The following is a 20,989-nucleotide window of genomic DNA, read 5'->3' on the forward strand; positions in this document are numbered from 1 at the left end:
TCTTAGCAGTTCATATACGTCTCGCCTTGGAGAATTATAATTGCTACAGTAAATTTATTTGAATGTTATTTTCTTAAAAGAAGCGTATGTTGTAAAAATGAGCTTTTAAGCTTTTCATATTTCAGTTTTGTTATTTGCTAAATGAAGAGTCTAGATTGTCTACGTAAGTACAGTCTCATGTTACGGGCTTCAGCATTATTCAAAACGTGCGGCGCCCTTCTTAGCTCTGTGACCTAGATAAACTATTTCATCTCTTTAAATGACAAATTTCTTTATCTGTAAAATCAGGGTAATATTCACTTTTCAAGGTGGTTGTGAGGATGAAAAGAATTAGGGAATGAAAAATCATTATTAGCACCATGCCTGGCACATGACAGATACCCCAAATACACTAGTTTCTTTCCAGTTCTAACATCCTACAAGTCTGTGACTCTGTCAGGATCCCTTTGAGGTGTACAATCAATGTTCCAATCATTTTCCATAAGGAGTCTGTGGCACACAGAGATTAAAGCTGTTTGCCAAGGTCACGGAACTTGCTGGGAAATGGGCTCAGAGCTGCTATTACCTATACAGGAAGTCTCCACACTACAGAAGACGATGGTTTCAGCCTTGAATCCTCTTTTGTCAGCTGACTGATGAAGGATTTTTCTTTCTTTCAAAAATCTATCAAGCTAGTACTGTACCATTAATAGTAAGACACACATTTGCCAAAAGCTCCTGCTGAGCTTTCTCCTCAGAAAGTTTCAATAAGGCAGCTGATCCTGACAATATTGAAAGAAGCAGATTCAGGGCTGACCACACAGCGGGCCTTTGGTGCGTACAAACAGCCTTGGGAAAGCCAGTGCTTCCTACTATCGATCTAAGTGCAAAGAACACAACTCTGATACAAGGCCCTTTGATTTCTTATCAGTCAGCACCAACTGGACCTCTGAGTGTGATTCTTCTGTTCAGAAAAGCCAGCTCCTATCACTTTATACTTGTAAAGTCCGTTTACAAGTATTGCCAGCCCTCCCTCTAACATTCTCCATGTGATGATGCTGGCTTAGAAAAAACTATGATCAACTTAGGGGGAAAAATATCTCCTATGGTCTTTTAAGTATGCCAAGGATGCCAAGGAACAGAAGCCAGTTGTGTCCTATCAATCTATTTACCTTTATACCCTCCCCTACAGTTGGAGCTCTTCCTATCACCCTGAGTTGTGGACAAGAGTGAAAGTGTCCTTGTCGGTAGAATTCAGCTGCCCTGGAAGAAAGTGTTCAGTGCTGCTGGGATACCGTAAGGGGCGGTTTCACTAGGCCCTGTCTTCTCTAAGACCATCACTGAACTATCTTTGCCAAAGGTAAGGTGGAAGAAGGAATTATAACGCATTGCTGTTCAGTGTCTCCCGTGTATTGACATGACTGCAGTGATTCCTGGAGAAGAAGACTCTCAAGTGACCATGACTCTCGCTTCTGCTTCATGACTGAGGGAATCGAGGCGGTGAGACACTGAGGAGCTCGCCTGACACAGACTGAGTGAGGAGCACAGACCCTGAGCCCGCGTTCTCCCCGCAGGGTCGTGCTTACCTCCCGCCACTCCCAGAGCATCGGAGGTTGAGACGGAGAATAAGATGCCGAGAACACATTAAGGGGAAAGGAAAAGTAGAGAGACTCCAATGAAGACATGTCAGAAAAGGCATTAAGAAAGAAAAATACAGCAGTCAGGAGAGGACCTAGGGGAGAAGCAGAGCAGAAGGTCCTAACCCGCTGGGGAGGAACCCCACCCCCCACCCCCGGTCTTGGCTGGCTGCCTGGTAACAAGCCCGGCCAAGAGATCTATATCCATCAGATCCACCCAACAAAGGGATCTGCGAATCATTAAAAAAAAGTTTATTTCTTTATGCCACAAATGATAAAACAGTCATAAAATAGGAGGGTTTTTTTTTTTCCAGAGTAATGGCTGCAAATAATTTCAACCATCATTCCGAAGGCTCCATGTTTAACTATTGAAAAAGAAATGATGTGTTTTGAAGCCCAATCAACCCCCAGTTATCCACAAGGCATGTTGTGTACTTGCATGTAGAGATGAATTCATTTGCAAGATGGCCAAAGCTCAGTTAGCATAGGTTGGGGAGGGCCTCTGTCCTCAGAGAAAGGAAAAAAGTCATTGATCATTTCTTACTTCCTAAAGGTTATTTTCTTTTGTTATCTAATTTCAGCATAAATAAAAAGAATTGTGGCCCAAGTCGGAAATTTGGGTATTTGTGAAAATGTGTTCCAGCAACGGTGATTCTTCTCAAAGCTAAAAGGGAAAACACACACACACCACAAAGCCCTATACGTCATTAAGTCTCATTCTACATTTGTTCTAGATTTGTTATGGGGGAATATTAATTGGTCCCTTGGGATAGGTTTCTGAGTATATACAGCAATTCCAACCAAGTGTTTGTCTGGAAACAAAGACTGGTAAGCTTTGTCACTGACAGAGAACTAACTGTCCAGCCTAAGGACCAGACAGTGTAAAAGTCTGTTCTATACTTCATCCAAAGGAAGGGGAATTGTAATTCTGCAGCAATGCCAGAGAGGTCTGATGTTCTGATTTAGTACATGCCTTCTCCTACTAGACTATAAGCTTCATGAGAACAGGGGCCTTATCTTTCTCTGCCATTATTATGCCTCAGTGCCTAGAAAGTGTCTGGTACATAGTAGGTTAAGGTAGAAATTTTGAATAATTTCTATTCCTATTTTCATAAACTTTCTCATTATAGCCCGTTATCTTGAAAGGCTCAGCTCAAATGTCACCTTACTTAGAATGCCTTTCATTCACTCACTACATGTGTTGAACAACTACCTCCTGTGTGATAGACGTTGCCAAGCTACATCTGTTCACAGTCCTTTTAATGTCTCAGGAATCTTTCTCATGGCATCTCTAGCCCAAAAGGAACACTAACAGTTCCATGTATTAAGTAGTTAGGTCCAAACAACTTAATGGGTATTTGTTTCCTAACGACTCAGTGGCCATTTGAAAACAAACAAACAAACAAAAAAACCCTATAACTTGAAAGAGAAATAGTACTTTACTTCATTTGTGAACAGCCACATCTTCACACCGAAGGGATGTATGTACCTGTGGGGCACTGCACCCCTTCTCAAAGTCGAAAATCAGATTGGAAAATGTCACCTTCAATTTCTATCCCATGTTGACTTTCCAAAGTACTTGCTTTTCACCAAAGCAACTTTGCAAAGATCATAGGAAAAAATACAACATGACCTGGGAGTTTACAGAGTGCCCATCAGACATCAAGTATTGCCGTGTTTCTGTTGAATATTTAAAATATCCCCCTGCAGCCCTGGGGGCTTGCTGTGTTCCCTATACACAGTTTCAGAAGCATGGTGTCTACACTTCATGCTGGACACTGGATGTACAGCAGTGAGACAATCAGATGAGGTCCTTCCATGACCTCTTAGCATGGTGTGCTCATCTCCACACACAGAGTTTGTCACACATTAGCTAGTTACGTGTATTTGTCTTTCCTACTAAGACCCTGCCTAATTTCCCGAGGGCAGATAGCTTCTTTTTATTGATATCAGCAACTCCTAACATCCCTAACACAGAGTAGGATTTGGGTGCTTAATAAATATTGGTTAAATAAATGAACAATTAAACAAAAGAATGAATAAGTGAACAAGTGACCAAATAAATGGCCCTGAAAAACAGCACAATGCCTTATCTTCAGCTGTTGAATAATGACTGGATTATGAGAAAGTTATCTTCCTTCCTATCTTAGAGGTGCCTCTTGGCTGGAAAATGGCCTAGCGCCTAGGCTCACGGACTGACTCCCTAAGTTGTTATTTACTACAGCATCTGTCTAGACTCCAGGGATATTTCACAGGTCTGAATGTTGTTCCAGAAAATTGAAAAAAAAAAAAAAATCTGGCCAAGAAAAGTGTGTAGCAGAATGTTCATTGCTTCCATGAGTTACTATTTGACTCTTGACATAAAGCACCAAATGTGACAACTTTATTCTGTACAAAGACCCTAGGAGAAAAATGGACATAGGGCTCAAAGGGGAGTTTGCCTTATACTGACCATTAATAATCCATGTGAAGGACTCCATGAAAGCTATGAAGCTTTACAACCCCAATGATGAGAATCACTGGCTAAGACGGGTGATCAAGGTCTGAGGCAAAGACAAGAACTCTGCCTGTGTCCTCGCTGGCTCTCTTTGCTCTGACTCTACTATACCGCCAGCTGGGAATCTCTCACCACAGTACTGCCAGTCACTAAACCAACATAGGTATCTTCACTGGTCTACATTCAGATCCAAATCTAGTATAACCCAGGCATAACTATTTTTTTTAAGAGTTATCAGATTTTAGAGCTGGAAGGGATCTTTGAGATCATGTTGTTCAACCCTCTCCTTGTTGAAGTGCAGAAACTGAGGACCCCCAAAAGTGATCAACTGGCCTAAGATCATTCTGTTCTCTGGCCATCAGAGCCACTGCTACATCTCTTGTTGGAAGACATTCCAGAGCAACAGTACTGGAGACCAGAAAAGCAGATTGTAGCAAATGAGGATGAAGCCAAGTGGCTTAGAAAAAGACATCCTCCTTTAAAATATGCCCCACATCTTCCCAGCATTCCCTCTCCAGTCCAAGTGTCCATCAGTGCTCATCGAAACTACTGGAATCGCCTGCTAACTGGCATTTCTGCTTCGACTCTCTTCTTTTCCATCTCTCTCCAGAGTGACCTGCAGACAAACCTAGTTTTTAAAATCCTAAATCCAACTCAATTTTCCACTCCTTAAAATTCTCATTAGTTCCCTTTTGCACTTAAACTATAGCACTCCATGACATCCTGCATGATCTAGCTCCTGTCTACCTCTGGCTTTCTTTTGTTTTATCTTCTAATACTCTCTTTCCCTTGTACCCCTTTCTCTAACTCTACTAGGCTTTATCCTTTCTTTGAACATACCGTCTTCTTTCACCCTGCAGAGCCTCGGCAGTAGCTCTTCCTCCTCTCTGATTTGTTCTTCCTCCGATGTCCACAGAGCTCATTCCCTCCTGTCAGTCAAATGTCATTCCTCAAGGGGACTTCCCTGATCTTCCAGTTGGAAGTAGCTACAAATCACTTAATTCTCTGCAGAACACTGATCAGTACCTGTTATTTTTCCCTTTAAATAACTTGTCTGTCTGCTCCTGTGTAATCTGGTTTCCTCCATTAGAATGAAAGCTTCAGGAGAACTAGGTCTTGGTCCTATTCACTAATGTACCTCAGTACTGTGAAAGATTCTGTGCTCAACAATTTTTGGAACGAATGAACGATATTTTGTCTTTGTGTGCTATAAACACTTTTAGTTGTTTCAACCATCCCTCAAAAGGCAGAAATCCCTGCCCACCCACCTCCCCCTCACTTCTGATTGCTCCCTGAGAATTCTAGAAGAGATACAGAAATGTGGTTTCCCAGCAGTAATCTTGAGAACTTATTTTTTGAAGAACAGTAAAGTGTTGCAGTGATGTATTACAGTCTCCACAAAGAACTTAAGAGCTTCGCCAGCTACTGCAGGCACCTTGGCTTATTAGGTTGCTAGCTGTGACCTCTGTCAACTAAATCCTAGCTCTAGTGAAGATGAAGGACAATGACAAGGAAACAGTTTATTAGAAACATGGTATTCCTCTAAAAGATTCAGAAGTCCATTAAAAATGCCTCATTAAGATCAAGGGGTTAAGATTTGAGGCTTCATTTGAAAAAACAGGAAGATGGGACATAAAGATAGCTTTGTGAGGGGCCCAGGGAAGGTTTGAGACCCAAGAACCCACTTCATTGCTCTGTTAGTTCACAGCTGCTGTTCCCCCTGTAGTGCCCTCAGCCTTTCCTTTCAGAGACAGAGAGAGAAAGCCTTGCCACTTTCCCAGAAAAGAGCAGAGACTGTCCAATGGGAAAGGCCTGGATGAACTACATCCTTAGGAATGAGAATAGTCTACTTGGACCAGCTGGAAATGATCTAAGAATGTACCATGACTCAGAATCATACAAACAGGGGAAATTTAACTTTCTTATACTGATACATTCTGTTTATAGAATGATTAACAATATAACCCAAAAGTGTATGAGCTGATGTTTCAGTCCAGCCAGAGAAATTGGGAATCTGAGGAGATGTTTTCAGAACCCAAAGAACAATTATGTGTAGCAAGTTCAAAGACTAGAAATAGAGGGTGAATCTTTGCGGAAAAGTGGTTCAGAAGAGCCCTAGGAAATTGTCCAGGGATTAAGGAGTGACCTGGAGGCTAAGCTAACAAGAGGCCCTCAGGTTTTTCCAAAACAAGTATCTGAAAAGGGAATATTTAATTGAATTGTTCTGAACTTTTTAGTTTCAAAAATTATGACAAGATTCTTTCTTGTGAAATTTTCATTTGTTTTTTTGGCAATGTTGCTTCTGTCATGGCCAAAAGCCGGGGGGAAGAAAGCATCAAAATACTGGAAGACTCTAGGTTCTTGTAAAAAATTCAGTGTCAGTGTGATTCTACAAGCTGAAAAGAGTTTGACTCGTGCTATGGGTTTTAAGTAATGTTAGGTCAGTCCTAGCCAGCATCTGTCTATGAAAATGCTCATGATAGCAAGGAACTTGTGGGCTGTTTCTGAAGAGCTTTAAGGAAAGAGTAGACAGACATCTACTTTATGCTTTAGGCATTCATCTACTTAGGATAATCTGAACCCTTTCTACTATTCTAAAAGATAGAAAGAAAAGGAATAAAAGTTAAGGAGATTCTTTAATAACATCATTTTAAAAATCATAATATATATCACCACAATAAAAGGGATAATTAAAAAAAAAAACCCAATGAGCTGAAGTGTATTTACATCATAATTTTTGTTTCATACTATTACTAAAACAAACTTGGTCAAAACCATTTTTTTTTTAATTAAGGAAAAAAAAACTACTACAGCTATTTGATCTTTTTTATCAAGTGACAGTTGAGTGAAGGGTGCATGTGTGGTGAAGAAGATAAGGACATGGATGTGTTATGTGGTACGCAGTGTTCTAAATGGAAAGGGAGAAACAGACTAGGCAAAATTTTCTACTGAACAATTACTTCCACTCCCAATTATCAAGCATTCTTTGAGCATAAGAGTTCCTTATGCTCTCCCTGGTCAGACATTTAAAATACATACCCTGTTCATTCATTTTCATCTTTCCCATCTCATCTGTTTTCTGGCCATGGGTCACCTCCATTGTCCATTTTCCCTATGCCTGCTTCAGTGCATCTCAGTGCCTGCTTCAGTGCATGCCAGACTTACGTCCTAACACCTTCCTGACCATGTTCTCTATAAGAACACACTCTCTAGCCTCAGTGGAGCCCTCTGTGCTGCCAACAATTCTTTTCTTTTGCTTTGCTGGCTTCCACTCAATTTCCCCAGTGGCTGTGCCAGGCCTTCATGCTGACTTTCCCAGGTCTGACTTCCCTCCTTCACTACAGCAGAAGAGGACTGAGAAAACTTCTCCACAGAGAAGTGTGAGCCTGTCCATCACAGGCAGCCTCAACTTTTCTCTTCTTCGAAAGCTTTCTCATATCCCCACCCCATCTTTCTCAGTTTGTTCGTTTCTGTTATTTAAGAATAGAAAGTATGTCCTTTTCTCTGCTCATGATTCCTTCTCTTGTCACCTAGTGTCTGCTTTGGGATGTGTGGCATCCAGTCTACCCTTATCTGCACATTTCATCAACCTCTCCTTCCAGATCAACTCATCTCCTAGGGATCTCTAAACAAACCAACCAACCAACCAAACCAAACAAACAAAAACAGCCTTCCCACCCTTCTGTAACTCTACAAATGATGAAGTGTCTCTGTCAACACTTGTGAAAAGCTTCTACCCATTTTCTCATTAATATGCTTTACACACTGTGATCTTGATTTCATTCCTAACATATAGGAGAAAATGCTCTCCCACTGGCCTTTTCTTCAGACTTCATCCTCTTGGCAGCATTTATCATACAGTGCATCTCCAAAACTTCTCTTTTACTTCTTCAGCTACCTCTTTTGTGGTGCTTCGTATGGCTTCTTTTTCACCATGTCCTTTTTCTTTCTGAATGCAGCCGTGCACCCAAGAGCCAAGGGTCCCTCCTCTCATCATTCTATTTGCTCTACCTAAAAACTGCTATCAGATCTTCAAATTCTGTATTTCTTAATTTATGCTTCTATCACTTGAGCCATGATCTCTTTTTTCAAAGATCCAAACCCCCACAGCTTAGTTGAATATAACACCTACAAGTCCAGCTTGTAAGTTAAACTCAACAGTGCCTCTCAATAAAAATTACTATTTTCCCCTCCTAAAGCTCCTCTCAATGTTTGTACTTCTTTTTAAAATTTTTATTTTTGTTTTTGGTTTCTTTTTGGCGGGGGTGGGGGTGGATAATTAGGTCTACCTACCTAATTTACTCTGCCCCTGACCTATATCCTCCCCCCATTGTTTGTACTTCTGATAATAACATTCACCATTCTTCCAGAGGACTGGTACTCATTCTGCATTTAACAAATACCTACTGTATGCTTAATATAAGTAAGTCAGCAGTTCTAGGCACTGGGGATAAAGGGATAAAGAAGTGGACAAGGTAAATGAGGCTTCTAGCCTCCTGGAGTTTACATTCTAGAGTTGGGAAACAGAAAACAAATAAGTAATCAAACAGGATAAATTTTGGTAGATATAAGTACTAAAAAAAAAAAGTAAAACGTGATTGATTGACTATTGTAAGGGATGGGGTTGGGCAGTGGGACAATCATATTAGATAAAGTGGTCAAGGAAACCTCTTTGAGGAGATGGTATTTGAGCTGAGGCCCAAATAAGAAAGATGCTCTTCATGTAGATACCAAAGAAAGCTGCTCTAACAGAGGGATCAGAAAGTACTAGAATCCTAAATATGTCTATGTTTCTGCTTCCTTTATTCACACCTCATCACTGTAATGTCTCTAATTTAAATAGCTTGTTAAGTCTTGCAGAGAGACTTTAATTTTGATCTGTCTTATACCTATTTCCTCCTGGATTAAGCCCTCATTACTTCCTACTCCCAGTATGTTTCCCTTTCCAGTGCATCCCTCGCATCACCACAGAATTAAGCTTCCAGTTGAACTCTGCAATATCATACATTCACTCCACAACCTCCAATGAGCCTCCATTGTGCACTGGACTAGTCTAAACTTGAAAGCCTCACATTCAAATCTGTTCAACCTCAAAATATCTTTCAATTCTTCTCTTCCATACCGAGAAGTACAATCCCCCTCAAATTAGTGTCCTGAACACACCTTCCACGTTTCCATCTCCAAAGTTGCCCTTCATGTCTCCTCTCCTGGACTGGCTGTCACCCCCTCCAACCCAACCTGGGCCAGTCGCAGCCCTCCTAGCTCCTTAGCTCTCTCTCAAATCACCTCTTTTTTGAAGACCCTTCAGATTTCTTTCTGCTTTTAACCCATAAGAACATCATCCCTTTCTTAGAACATGTCATATTTTGCCCTAGAATGTGGTTATGTGCACATCTGTCTTCTCATTCTACTTTCCTTACTGTAACACAGATGTTTTAAGACAGTGACCACATGCTATTTATCCTTGCAGTAGTGCAGTGCTTCACACACAGCTGGCACTGAATATTATTTGTTGAACAAATGAATTTGTCAAATCTGAGTCTGATTAACTGATATTTACTTCATGATATCCAAGTGGTTTACCTTTTATCATTCCTCTTACTTGTTCTCAGGGGACCTAGATGTAAAGTCAGAAAGCAGAGTGAAATACAGAGAATCCTTTTTTTGAGATGGTCTAGTTAGTTTCAAATGATTAAATGCTCGTATTGAGGAACATTAAAAATACCTCTTTTTTGACCTGCATAATCCATATACTGTGAAATAAATAACCCTTGGTGAAGTACTAACTGGTTGATTTCTGCTCAGGATACATAAAACTGGTTACTTACTACTCAATGCTTAAAAATACATTATCACAATCACAGAACTTCAACACTTACCACATTACTGCACGTTCTATATCGAATATTTCTTCCCTCACAGCTCCTAGGTCACAAAAAGAAAAAAAAAAAAAAAAAGAACTCATTACTACCTATGAAAGCCCCCAAATTTGAGCTGTTTTCCTATAAAAACAATTTCCTCTTAATCCTACTGTAAGAGCCTCTCTTTCTGAGTATGCTCTTAGAGGAGTTACTATCAAGTGATAAGTTGAGTACACTTGAAATTGCGTATGTAAATTGATTTCTTCCATGAGGGTTGAAACTAAGCAGTCATTTTGTTTCAGAAGTTGTCAGAATAAGTGCTTATAGTGAATTCTTATTTAATCAAATAAATTTTAATGCAAGATTTTCTCAAAAATATTAACATTAAATGAATTCTCTCAATTGTTTCTAGTACAAAACTAAAGATAGATTTCACTAATAGAACTTAGATCTTGAATATGATAAAAATTGGACTTAATATTCTACATGTCTTTTAAAATTACATTTAAGGATATGAAGAGTCATAATTCTTAAAGATTTATTTTCATTTCTAAAATACATGCTTATTGTAGAGGTTTTAGAAAAAAATATGACACAAAAGGAAAAAAATCTCCCATAGTTGTCTCATCTAAAGATAATCACTATTATTTTGATTTATCAATTTCTTTCCAGTGTGGAGGAAATAACATCATTTATACATGTAATTTTTCCACTTTATAGCTTGTTTTTTTCCACTTAAAATTCTTTGGTGCTATTTTCCCACCCTTCTGAATAACTTTAAAGACATCATTTTGAGAGCTACATACTATTCCATCAAATGATATGATTTGTAAAATCATTCCTTCATTTCTTGTCATGTAAGTAATTTCCAATTTGGGGTTTTATAAATGATAGTGCAATAAACAACATCCACGCATATATTTTATCCAAGTTTCTGACTATGTCTTCAAGAGAGATAAGCTTTTAGATGGGGAATTACTGCACTAAAGGGAATCAACTTTTATAAGGCTCTTGATAAACACTGCCAAATTGCATTCCATAAAGGTTGTACCACTGTGTACGCCCACCAGTAATACATGGGAGTTTCCAGTTTTAGTCAACTCTTCTGAACAAAACCATTAATTTTTGATTAACCATTCAATGATGACACTTAACAGTGGTACTCTGCTCTTTTAAAAATAACTCATACTTAAAAAAAGACAAGTGAAATATAATAGGAAATTCTGAGAGAATGATTATACTACTAATAGTTATGGAATTCCAGGTACATTTCTAAGTGTGTTGTGTGTATTAATTTATATGCTCTTCTCAAGAACTCTGGGAGACAGGGTACTATCATTACACCCGCTTTACAGATGAGAAAACTGAAGCTGAGGGAGGTTAAGTCACTTGCCAAAATTACACAACTATTAAGGAGTAGAGCTGAGATCTGCAACCAGGCCCTTTGGCTTCAGAGCTTATACTCATAACCATGACGTTTACTGCCTCCTAATTCATTGTTTGCTCAACACACATGCATTGAGCTCCTATTATGTGCTGGGCAATACATCTACTTCTGAGAATACAAAGAAGAATGGATATGATTTCATCTTCACTATTTAGAAAATTACTCATATAATTATAATTCAGTGTAAGAAATGCTAGATATTGTGTTAGGTATTAAGACTATTATCAAAAAAAACTGTCATCTGAAAATACAGTTACACAAAGGCTATCTTAGGAGATAGGTCCCAGGCTTGAAGACTTGACTATAAACAGATTGACAATATTAATATTCATTAAACAACAGAATGTGTCAAAGGAAAGAAAGGGCTAGCCAGGCATTAAAATCACAGGGAAAAAAAGAGAATGAAAGAAATACTAGGTTGTGAGTGCCCAGCCCAGCAAAGTCCCAGGCTAAGGGCCAATGAACTTCAAGTCCTTCTGGCCCCATCGACTAGGCTGCTGCCATCACCAGAGAGAACACTCACACTAACTGAGCTGATGCCAATGAATTTTCTGTTCCTCCCAGGAGGACCCCTCATTCCAATGCCATGATGATCAAGCAACTTGACAAGAGTGGTCTGTTTTCATGCCTGCTAAGGGGCAGACTGTGCTTGCCATGCTGACACGGGTATTCTGGTCCATGCTATGGACAGTTCTATTTCTCACTGTAAATTAATAACTGGCATTCTAATTTGAAATATTAATCTCGTCATTGTGAGACCACTTCCAAGAGAAGCTAGGTTCTTGGTGTGAACGCTGAAAACTTCAGGTTTCTGAGTTTAAAAAGATGAGAGCTAGCCTCCAGTTGATGGTAAATTTACAAAGTAATTAATTCTATGACCTGGAGGGCTTTGGTAACAAGCCATCTAGACATCAGTGTTGGCTGACTGTGAGATGGTTTTCATTTTTGAAATTCCTAGTGTATATGTGATAGGGTATAGTGGTTAAGAGTACTCACTTTGAAGCCAGAATCTTTTTTCTGGACTCCTGACCCTATTCCTGAGATGTTATACCTTAGTTTTGTCATCTGTAAAACGGGATAATATCACATATCTCCTGGGATTATTATGAGGCGTAACTGAGTTAATATTTGTGAAGTACTTTGAACAGTGCTCACATATTGTAAGCATTATGCAGACATCTAACAAATAAATTGTGTGAAATAGATGTACAAGTATAATAGATATCAAAAGAGAGTTACAGTTATGTGGAGAAGAAACTGTAGACAAAGATGTAGAGGAATGAAATACACAGTGTGTTAGCACATTTTCAAGCAGTTCTGTTGTTTGGGTTTATGTGGGAAATTGCAGGAGCTGAAAAAACCTTCTAATCGTGAATTTTGCAATAGGCAGAGGGGAACCACTGAAGGTTTTAAGCCAAGGGAGATACAATGATGATTTCTTGTTTTTTAAAAAAATGTTTCGTATTAATCATAAAGACCTTCAAACACTAAGGTTTTTCACCTTCCTTTTATTTTCTTTTCCTAACATTATCTCCCTGGAAGGGATAATGGAAACACATCTGAGTTAAGATGTGTCTGATCATCTGGGTCTAGACTTTGCTCTTCTCTTTGCATGAACCTCACATCCTCCCAGGGTTTTTGCTTCCTCATCAGTCAAATGGGATATCAACATGGCAGTGCATGACGTTATGGTCACCAACTGAGATAGTTTACAGAGGCTCTAACTAAAGCCCCTGAGGTTATTACAGAGATAATGCTTACTAAACATACGAAACAGAAAAAGGCAGAAAAATACCTACTTCAATAATTTAAATAAGCCTTTTCCCAGATATTTTAAACTATGAATACCTACGCATGTTTTAAAAGCATCCCTGACATGGACCTAGAGATTATCATACTAAGTGAAGTAAGTCAGACAGAGAAAGACATATCATATGGTATTACTTATATGTAGAATCTAAAAAATACTATAAATGAACTTATTTACAAAATGTAAACAGACTCACAGAAATAGAAAACAAACTTAATGGTTACCAAAGGGGAAAGGCATAGGGAACAGATAAATTAGGAGTTTGGGATTAACAGATATACATTACTATATATACAATAGATTAAAAAAAAAACAAGGATTTACTATGTAGCACAGGGAACTATATTCAGTATCTTGTAATAACCTATAATGGGAAAGAATCAGAAGAACATATATGTGCGTGTGTGTATGTGTATATACCTGAATCACTTTGCTAAACACAGTATTGTAACTCAATTACATTTCAATAATAAAAAAGCATTCCTTGCATAATAGGAGATGTAAGCACATAATGTACAAGAATGACTTAAAATGCTTCTTATTTAGCAAAAACAAAACAAAAACAAGCACAAAACATAGCAAAGGGAAAAAAAACCAAAAAACACTTGCCACCATTTCCAAAGAATACCCTGTAATTGTCTAACACCTAATACTGATTTGCAAATAATTTAGTTATGCTACTGAATTAAGTCTTCCCTTTATTATATTGTATTACTTTTTGAGCAAGAGCTTATTTAACTTGACTGTAATATGATATTAAAGTGGTAATGCTTAAGTTAGGAAAAATCTTTATTATTGAAAGACATGATCAAATTGTGAATAATAATATCAATACGAGTCTCTATTATACATAGAGTGCCTGCTGCAGGTATCCGGTCCAGGATTAGGTATTCTGTGCCCATTACCTCTAACCATCCAGCAACCGCAGGTTTTGTTATTCCCACTTAACAGATGAGAAAACTGAGACTGACAAAGAGTAGGAGACTTAAAGCCATATACTATACAGAAAAGAGAGAACCAGGGATTGGGGCCCCGGTTTGTCTAACTCCAAAGCATATAAGACAATAATAATAATAATAATAAAGGAACAAGATGTTCTTGAGGTGTATATAATACTGGGTTAAATCTGGGAGGCTTAGCAAGGAGTTGGCCCGGGGTTTAACTGCCCCTTACTTTCTCCATCAATATATCACTTGCTTCTCAGTTCTGGTAAATCCACTTCTAGTGAGTAAATGACACCTAGACACACATTATACATTTGGAACATGTCCAAGAGAACCATGCTCGTCAGTAAAATGTAACATGAAGGCGCTTCAGTGCAGAGAAGCTTTTATTTTTCAAACATCCCAGTTCATAAAATCTGAATGCAAATTTTATTTAAGTAATACAGTGACTATTCTACCACAAGGATTTTAATTCTTGACAAGCGTGAATTGCTTCTTCCAAAGCATTTATCTGGGCACAAAAGCCTCATATGAGAATTGAGCAGCAAAAAATATTTTCTTCTCATTTAAAAAAATTCTATTTAAAAAGCTAGTTTGTTAATATAAAACAGCTGAAGGATTTTCTCCACATTTCAACAAACTAAAATTCACCTCTGGAAATGAAAACAAATATTAGAAATTTCAGTCCAAAATGGTTTCCGAGAAAGTGTACAGACCAGTGATAACAGAGGATTTAAGTAAATACATCTGCTCAGTGCAAACTGTGAAACGGTCACCCAATTGTATTTAGAGTTAAGTACCATACCAGTTAATGAATCAGAAACTAGTTCAAGCAGAAAAGAACAAAACATAAATAAAAATACATTTCAAAACAAATGTGCACAGGAAGTTCCTTATTTATATCAGCATTTTATGTGTACCCAGTCACTTAGTAATTTTGATTTAGTTCCTTCTCCCAAGAAAAGGAAAACACCTTGGTCACAAGCTGTATTTGTGAATTATTTAGACTTTAACTCACTTATAATGAGATTAGTATAGGCTTAAAGCATACTCTATTGGTCTCCAATTAACACAGAACAAACCATCCAAACTCTTCCAATCTTAAATTCCTGATGTTACCTTAGTTTCAATTACCATAATGTAACAACCTTAGAAGAGATGAGTTTCCCTAGAAAATTAAAAGCCCTCTTTCCAGGCTTTAGCAATTTGTTGGCTTCCCACCCTCCCCCCATCCCCGGCTTATATAAGTCTTTAAAAGGGGAGAGTATATTCAATTTATCTCTCATCAGGAATAAAAATCTGGTCAAATACATCAATTTAAATTAAAAATTCTCATCCCTTCTCTAAACAAACAGATCCTTCTGATGACATAACCAGACTTTATCCTTGGTGTGAGTCAACCATTTCAAGAAAATCTGGTAACTGTGTATTTAAAACGCCAGACTTTTGAAGGGCAATTGCACTTACACTGGGCTCATGAAGCTTTGCCTCTGATTTCCAAAAGCCAAAGAATACTAATAAAAAAGAACAGGTTACTGTATTTCTCTCAACATCTCCTGCTTTTCAAATATGGACATATGGGCAAAGAATTCTGAAAGAAGACCGTACATCTGCTCATACTCCTCTTTTTTAATCACCCAAAATGAAACTAAGAACTCTTTACAAGAGATCAGACATAAAACCACGTCAGCAATTTAAGCCAGAAGGACTCTAGGTCCTTAGAGTGTGGCTCCTAAGGTGACCATGAACTGGACAAGACAAGCAGAAAGAGAGCCCCAGCCAGGACTTCATGGAGTACTAGAGCCCTGTCTCCCTCCCTCTCTCCTTTCAGCTGAGCATCTCAGGACTCACAGGAGACGTAGAGCAGGAGGGTATCCCTAAGGAGCCAGATAAAATACTTGTACACTTCTGGGGCATTTTACAAAGACCTCAAGAGGAACAACAAATTCTGAGACCACCCAAGAGGGTGAAGTGGACATGCACTGTTTGGTTGCTTTTCACATCCCATAGACACATTAACCTTAGAGTTTCTTTCAGGAACCACTTGATGCCAATGAACTTAGCCATTAGAAAGGAAGCTATATGAGCCTCTGGACACTGTGTGTAAAGCTATCTCCTTAGATGCTCACTATCCTAATCCACTGATCAGACTGGATGCTCAAAACCTAGGGGCTAGAGCCAGAGCCTGGGCACCACAGATGGTTAGTAGTGGTGTTGCCTTGTATAGGGGGAGAAAAGGAGTTAGTAGACATGCCACTCCTGTGGGTCTCCTAAGTCCCAAGTTTTCATTTTTCCCTTAGCTCTCTCTGTCTCTCTTTTGTGCTAAAAGAAGTCATTCTTTAATGCTCTTGGTTTTACTCCATGTTTCAAACAGTTATTACTTAATTCTAATTTAGAGTGTCTTTCAGGAGAATTAAGATGAGCTTTGTTCACGTGGAAACTTATTTGTGTAGCACTTGGTCTCAAAAGGAGAAGTCAATTCAGTACTGTTCCTTCTTCAGAAAGTATCTACATAAAAGCAAAGAGTAGAATGGTGGTCATCAGGGGCTCGGAGGTGGGGGAATTAGGGAGATGACGTTTAAGGATACGAACTTGCAACCAGTAGGTAAGTCCTGGAGGCCTAACTCACAGCACAGTGACTATAAACGAGATAGTATTATAAACTTCAAAGTTGCTGAGAGACTAGATCTTAATTGTTCCTACCACATAGAGGCATTAGCTAATGCTAAAAAGTGATAATTATACTGCAATATATGAATGGATCAAATCGTCACTGTACACCTTAAACTTAGGTTATTATATGTCAATTATATCTCAACAAAAAAGAATCTACAGATAACTATGCTTATATTGTATATTCATTATATACGAAAACTAAATGATTGGAGATGTTCTAGTATGTATCCCTAGTAAGTAAATTATTAACATGAAGATTTGAAGTATTTTTAACAAACATTTAACGAATGTATATTGACTCTGAACATGAATCCTTCTAACCATGCCCCTCCCCCACCAACAGCCATGTGCTTCCAGACAACCACCAATCTCAAAATAAGAAATTTGCTTACAAAAGATTCTCCATAACAAATAATGTTTAATCTGGTAACATTTGCCTATGAAATATTGATCTTAAACATTGAAGGGTGTCTTTAACCTTCTTCCTGGCAAACCCCAGTTTGTTTTTTTCCCACCTTTCTTTAGAAAGCACCACCAGAATTCTAGGAATAATGCATCCCCAACACACACAACCTCCAGTGGAAAAGTACTTTTGAAACTTGGAGACAGAGGTCTTTGGTACCATAGGACTTACAAATGCAAACATAAAAAAACCTCTCCCCTCTTAAGCATTTAGTTGAAAGGTCCCTGAATCCCATGTAAGAGCCCCATTCGTTTTGCACTGCCTCTTCTGCATGTGATGTATCATGTGGCTCCAACAGATTAGTGCTAAGGGAGAGATTTATTTTTTTTCCTGGCTAGATAGATATGCAAGCCAAACTATTATGACAACTTGATAAATGCAGCTTTTGAAAATGCTTTCTGTTGTAGTAATACAACAAACAACAAGGGGGCACGCGGCCAGGCGTCATCCATCAGTAGGTGAGGTGGCTGGAAACAGACACAGCCCTGGTGTCACCAGCTCTTCTCAAGCTGCTGAGGTTCTAACATGGCATGAGGGACTCAAAGAAGAGTCGGCTTGAAAGCTGCATTTTTAAAGCCATTTTAAACAGAAGAGGGGGTAGCGGAATCTCACACTGAAAAATGGCACCGTAAATTGAGTCCTCGAAGTCCAAGTGTTTCTTTGGCAGAGGTGACGTATTTTTGTAACCTTAATTTTATAATTCAGCACTTCTGCTCGATACTAATCTCTCATTCTAAAAACATTCTGAATGCTATGCCAGCTTGTAGACTCTGATTTATGTATATATAGAGAGTTGCTAAAACTTAACGTTTTATCAAATTCAGTACAAAGGGAAATTGCGTCGGTTTTGGGAAAACATTAGAAGATGACATCTTCTATGGTTGTGTGATCTTTCGCCACAGTGAAATAAGGAAAGTATTGCTGTACTTGTACAGATTTTTGAGCCACAGTTAAGAGGCTGCAGAACTGTTACATTCAAATTTGGACCCACGTGAGGATATTTCAGACTCAATTTTGAAGTGTGTGCTGTGAGTTTCAAATTGGTTTATTTGCTATCGTAAGTGTTTGGTATATTCTAAATTTAAAATTAGAAAATCAGTACCAATTTTTTCCCCCAAACAAGCATGATTTTACATCTCTCTGCTAGTTCTTCAAAGACCGGCCTGCCCCAACAGAGCATCGAGTTCTCACAAACATGGGCTAGGGCTAGGGCTCTGAAAATGAGGATTGTGCTCATGTCATCAGAAGAAAGAGAGAACAATGACATTGGTACCACAGTGATCATGCCCAGCTTCTAACGAAGCCAGAAACTGCTCCGAGCATACTGCTCAGATAATCTAATGAGACAACGTACAAGCATGCAGTCTGATGGGGAAGATGAGCCCCGGGCAGGTTCACAAGCTCTGGGAGAATGCTTTCTGATATACTGTCACTTCACACACTTATTGAGCATCCAATCTGAACCAGCACTAAGCCCAGCACTGTGAAAGATACAAACATGAGGACTCCCCCGAATCTTATGAAAGCTAGAATCTAGTGGGAAAAAAAATCCACCTGAGTCTGAGCAGAATACACATCAGTATAACATAGAGTCAACAACTAGTAGGCGTGGTCTGGGTACTAAATATGGAAGGAATTAGACAAAGGGACAGGTTGATGAAAGGAAGTAACCTAGGAAGGTGGTATCTTAGGAGGGGTGTCCTGTATGGGCCATGTGAGTCCCAAAAGTGTGATGGGAGGAAGGGGAATTCAAGAAACCACCTTCTCTCCTGACTCCTGCTTGCCAAAGTACTACTGGCCCTAACAGTCAATTCAGTCAATTCACCCAACATCGACTGGGTGTCTACTCTGTGCAGAACAGGAAGACAGAAAGAAAGGCAAGATAAAACCTGTGCCCATTGTGCTGATAGTCTAGTGGGGGGCAGTGTCTTCTAAATGGCTATAACACCAGCTGGACTATGTAGAAGTGATTCAAAGTGGTGCAGACATAGTGCCTTTTAAATATAGCAAAGTGAGACTAGGGGCCACTGCTGGAGGCAACTTTAAATAACATTGAGGGTTGTGTGGGCAGGGGCAACGAGAGGCATTGTAGGCAATGGGCTCATCAGGAGAAGAGGTGCAGAGTCAGCAAAGTGGCCAGCAGTTGCAAGGGGCCAGAACATAGTCCTGGATGTTTTTCACTTTCGTATTTTTATTTATTTGCTTTTCCCCTTTGCAGTCTATTTGTGTGGTCTCTAAGCCCCAGTGCCCAACAAAGCCTGGTATACTATTAGCACTCCACAAGCATTTACTGAAAATGGAAGGAAGGAAGGAAAGAAAGAAAGAAGGAAGGAAGGAAGGAAGAAAAGGAGACAGGAAGGGAGGGAAGGGTAGAACAGAAGGGAATGCTATAATAATTTCAGGTCACAAAGAATTTTTGGCCTCTTTTGTTCTCATTTTTGAACCTGAAACCCAATTAAAATCTTTCTACCATAAACCAAAGATGAAAAGTTTAAAATGAAATGAAATAGCTACCAAAGGAAAGACATTTTGGCTCTTTTCTACAGACTTGTTTATTTTCACATATTTATTCCAAGTTGTATTCGTCACCACAATGCATTTGTTCCCTCAGAAAGAGGGCGAGGGGCGGGGGCCGGGGAGGTTGCTGCCTTTGGCTTGAGATCCACTAGCAGGAAGGACATGCATTTTATAATACATACACACATGCCATCAGGTTTGCAAATGATCTTACATTTGCTCAGTAGCCAAAAGAGGCAAAGAATGAGAACAAAAACAAATGTGTTTTACCAACATCAAGTCCAACTTTTCCATCTTCCCCATGAGGAAAATGTATATTATGAAACGCTAGGACTCTCACAACCTCACCCCATACAACCCTGGGGCTGGGAATTTGAGAATTATTTTGGCTGAGGACAAAAGTTCTTCCATCCGCCCATATTACCCAGATGTCCGCCTGGAGAATCACCACGTTTTTCTTTAAAACCATCCATATTAAGAACAGCCTTTACCCCTCTTCCTATCTAACAGCAAAATGGGTTTTGATTGCACGTGTGGAGAAGGAAGGTACTCTCTGAGTCACGTGCTCAATTTTGGAGTTCAAGGGCACCTTATATATTTTTTCAATATACATATTTATTGGACACCTATTCTGCACCAGCCACTGCCCATTTGACATCATAGATGAGCAAATTAACCCCAGAGAAACTAAGAATCCAACCCAGTGTCACACAGCTAGAAAATAGTGGGGCCAAGATTCAAAATTAGTAAGTTGATAAAAAATAGAAGAGATAATCCACAATATAGGATAAAGGTTCCCTCAGAGGAAATGAAACACACCGTTTTAAGAGCCAGATTCCCAAACAGGTGACTATTTCTCACTTGGAAAGGATCTCAATCACTGTATTTATGTGCGATTCATGTGTGTAACATCATATTTATGTGCGATCAAAGGGACAAAGATATTAAGAGCGATACAAGAATTTCATACACTGGGAAATGGATGCTTTACCTAGAGGCAGGAAAAAATAAGTATAGAATGCTAAGTTACATTATATTTACGTGCAATCATAATGATGTTATGTGTAACATTATTAAACATCATTATGTTGGCATAATTGTCTATGCTAACCACAAAGAGCTGCAAGGCCAACCTCTCCCTTGGCTTTGGGGTAGGAC

The 20,989-nt window shown here is 39.0% G+C and overlaps 1 protein-coding gene across 3 annotated transcripts in view; it reads right to left on the bottom strand.

The window, feature by feature from the left end:
* Positions 1-20,989, bottom strand: part of ADAMTSL1 (ADAMTS like 1) — an 825,910-nt gene that overhangs the window by 312,318 nt on the left and 492,603 nt on the right. For all 3 annotated transcript variants that reach the window (XM_032477631.1, XM_032477630.1, XM_014555590.2), the window contains one exon: positions 9,993-10,038. In XM_032477631.1, the coding sequence (XP_032333522.1) occupies positions 9,993-10,038 (46 nt within the window). The remainder of the gene's footprint in view (positions 1-9,992; positions 10,039-20,989) is intronic.

Source organism: Camelus ferus, chromosome 4, assembly GCF_009834535.1.
Source record: "Camelus ferus isolate YT-003-E chromosome 4, BCGSAC_Cfer_1.0, whole genome shotgun sequence".
Taxonomy (NCBI): Eukaryota; Metazoa; Chordata; class Mammalia; order Artiodactyla; family Camelidae; genus Camelus; species Camelus ferus.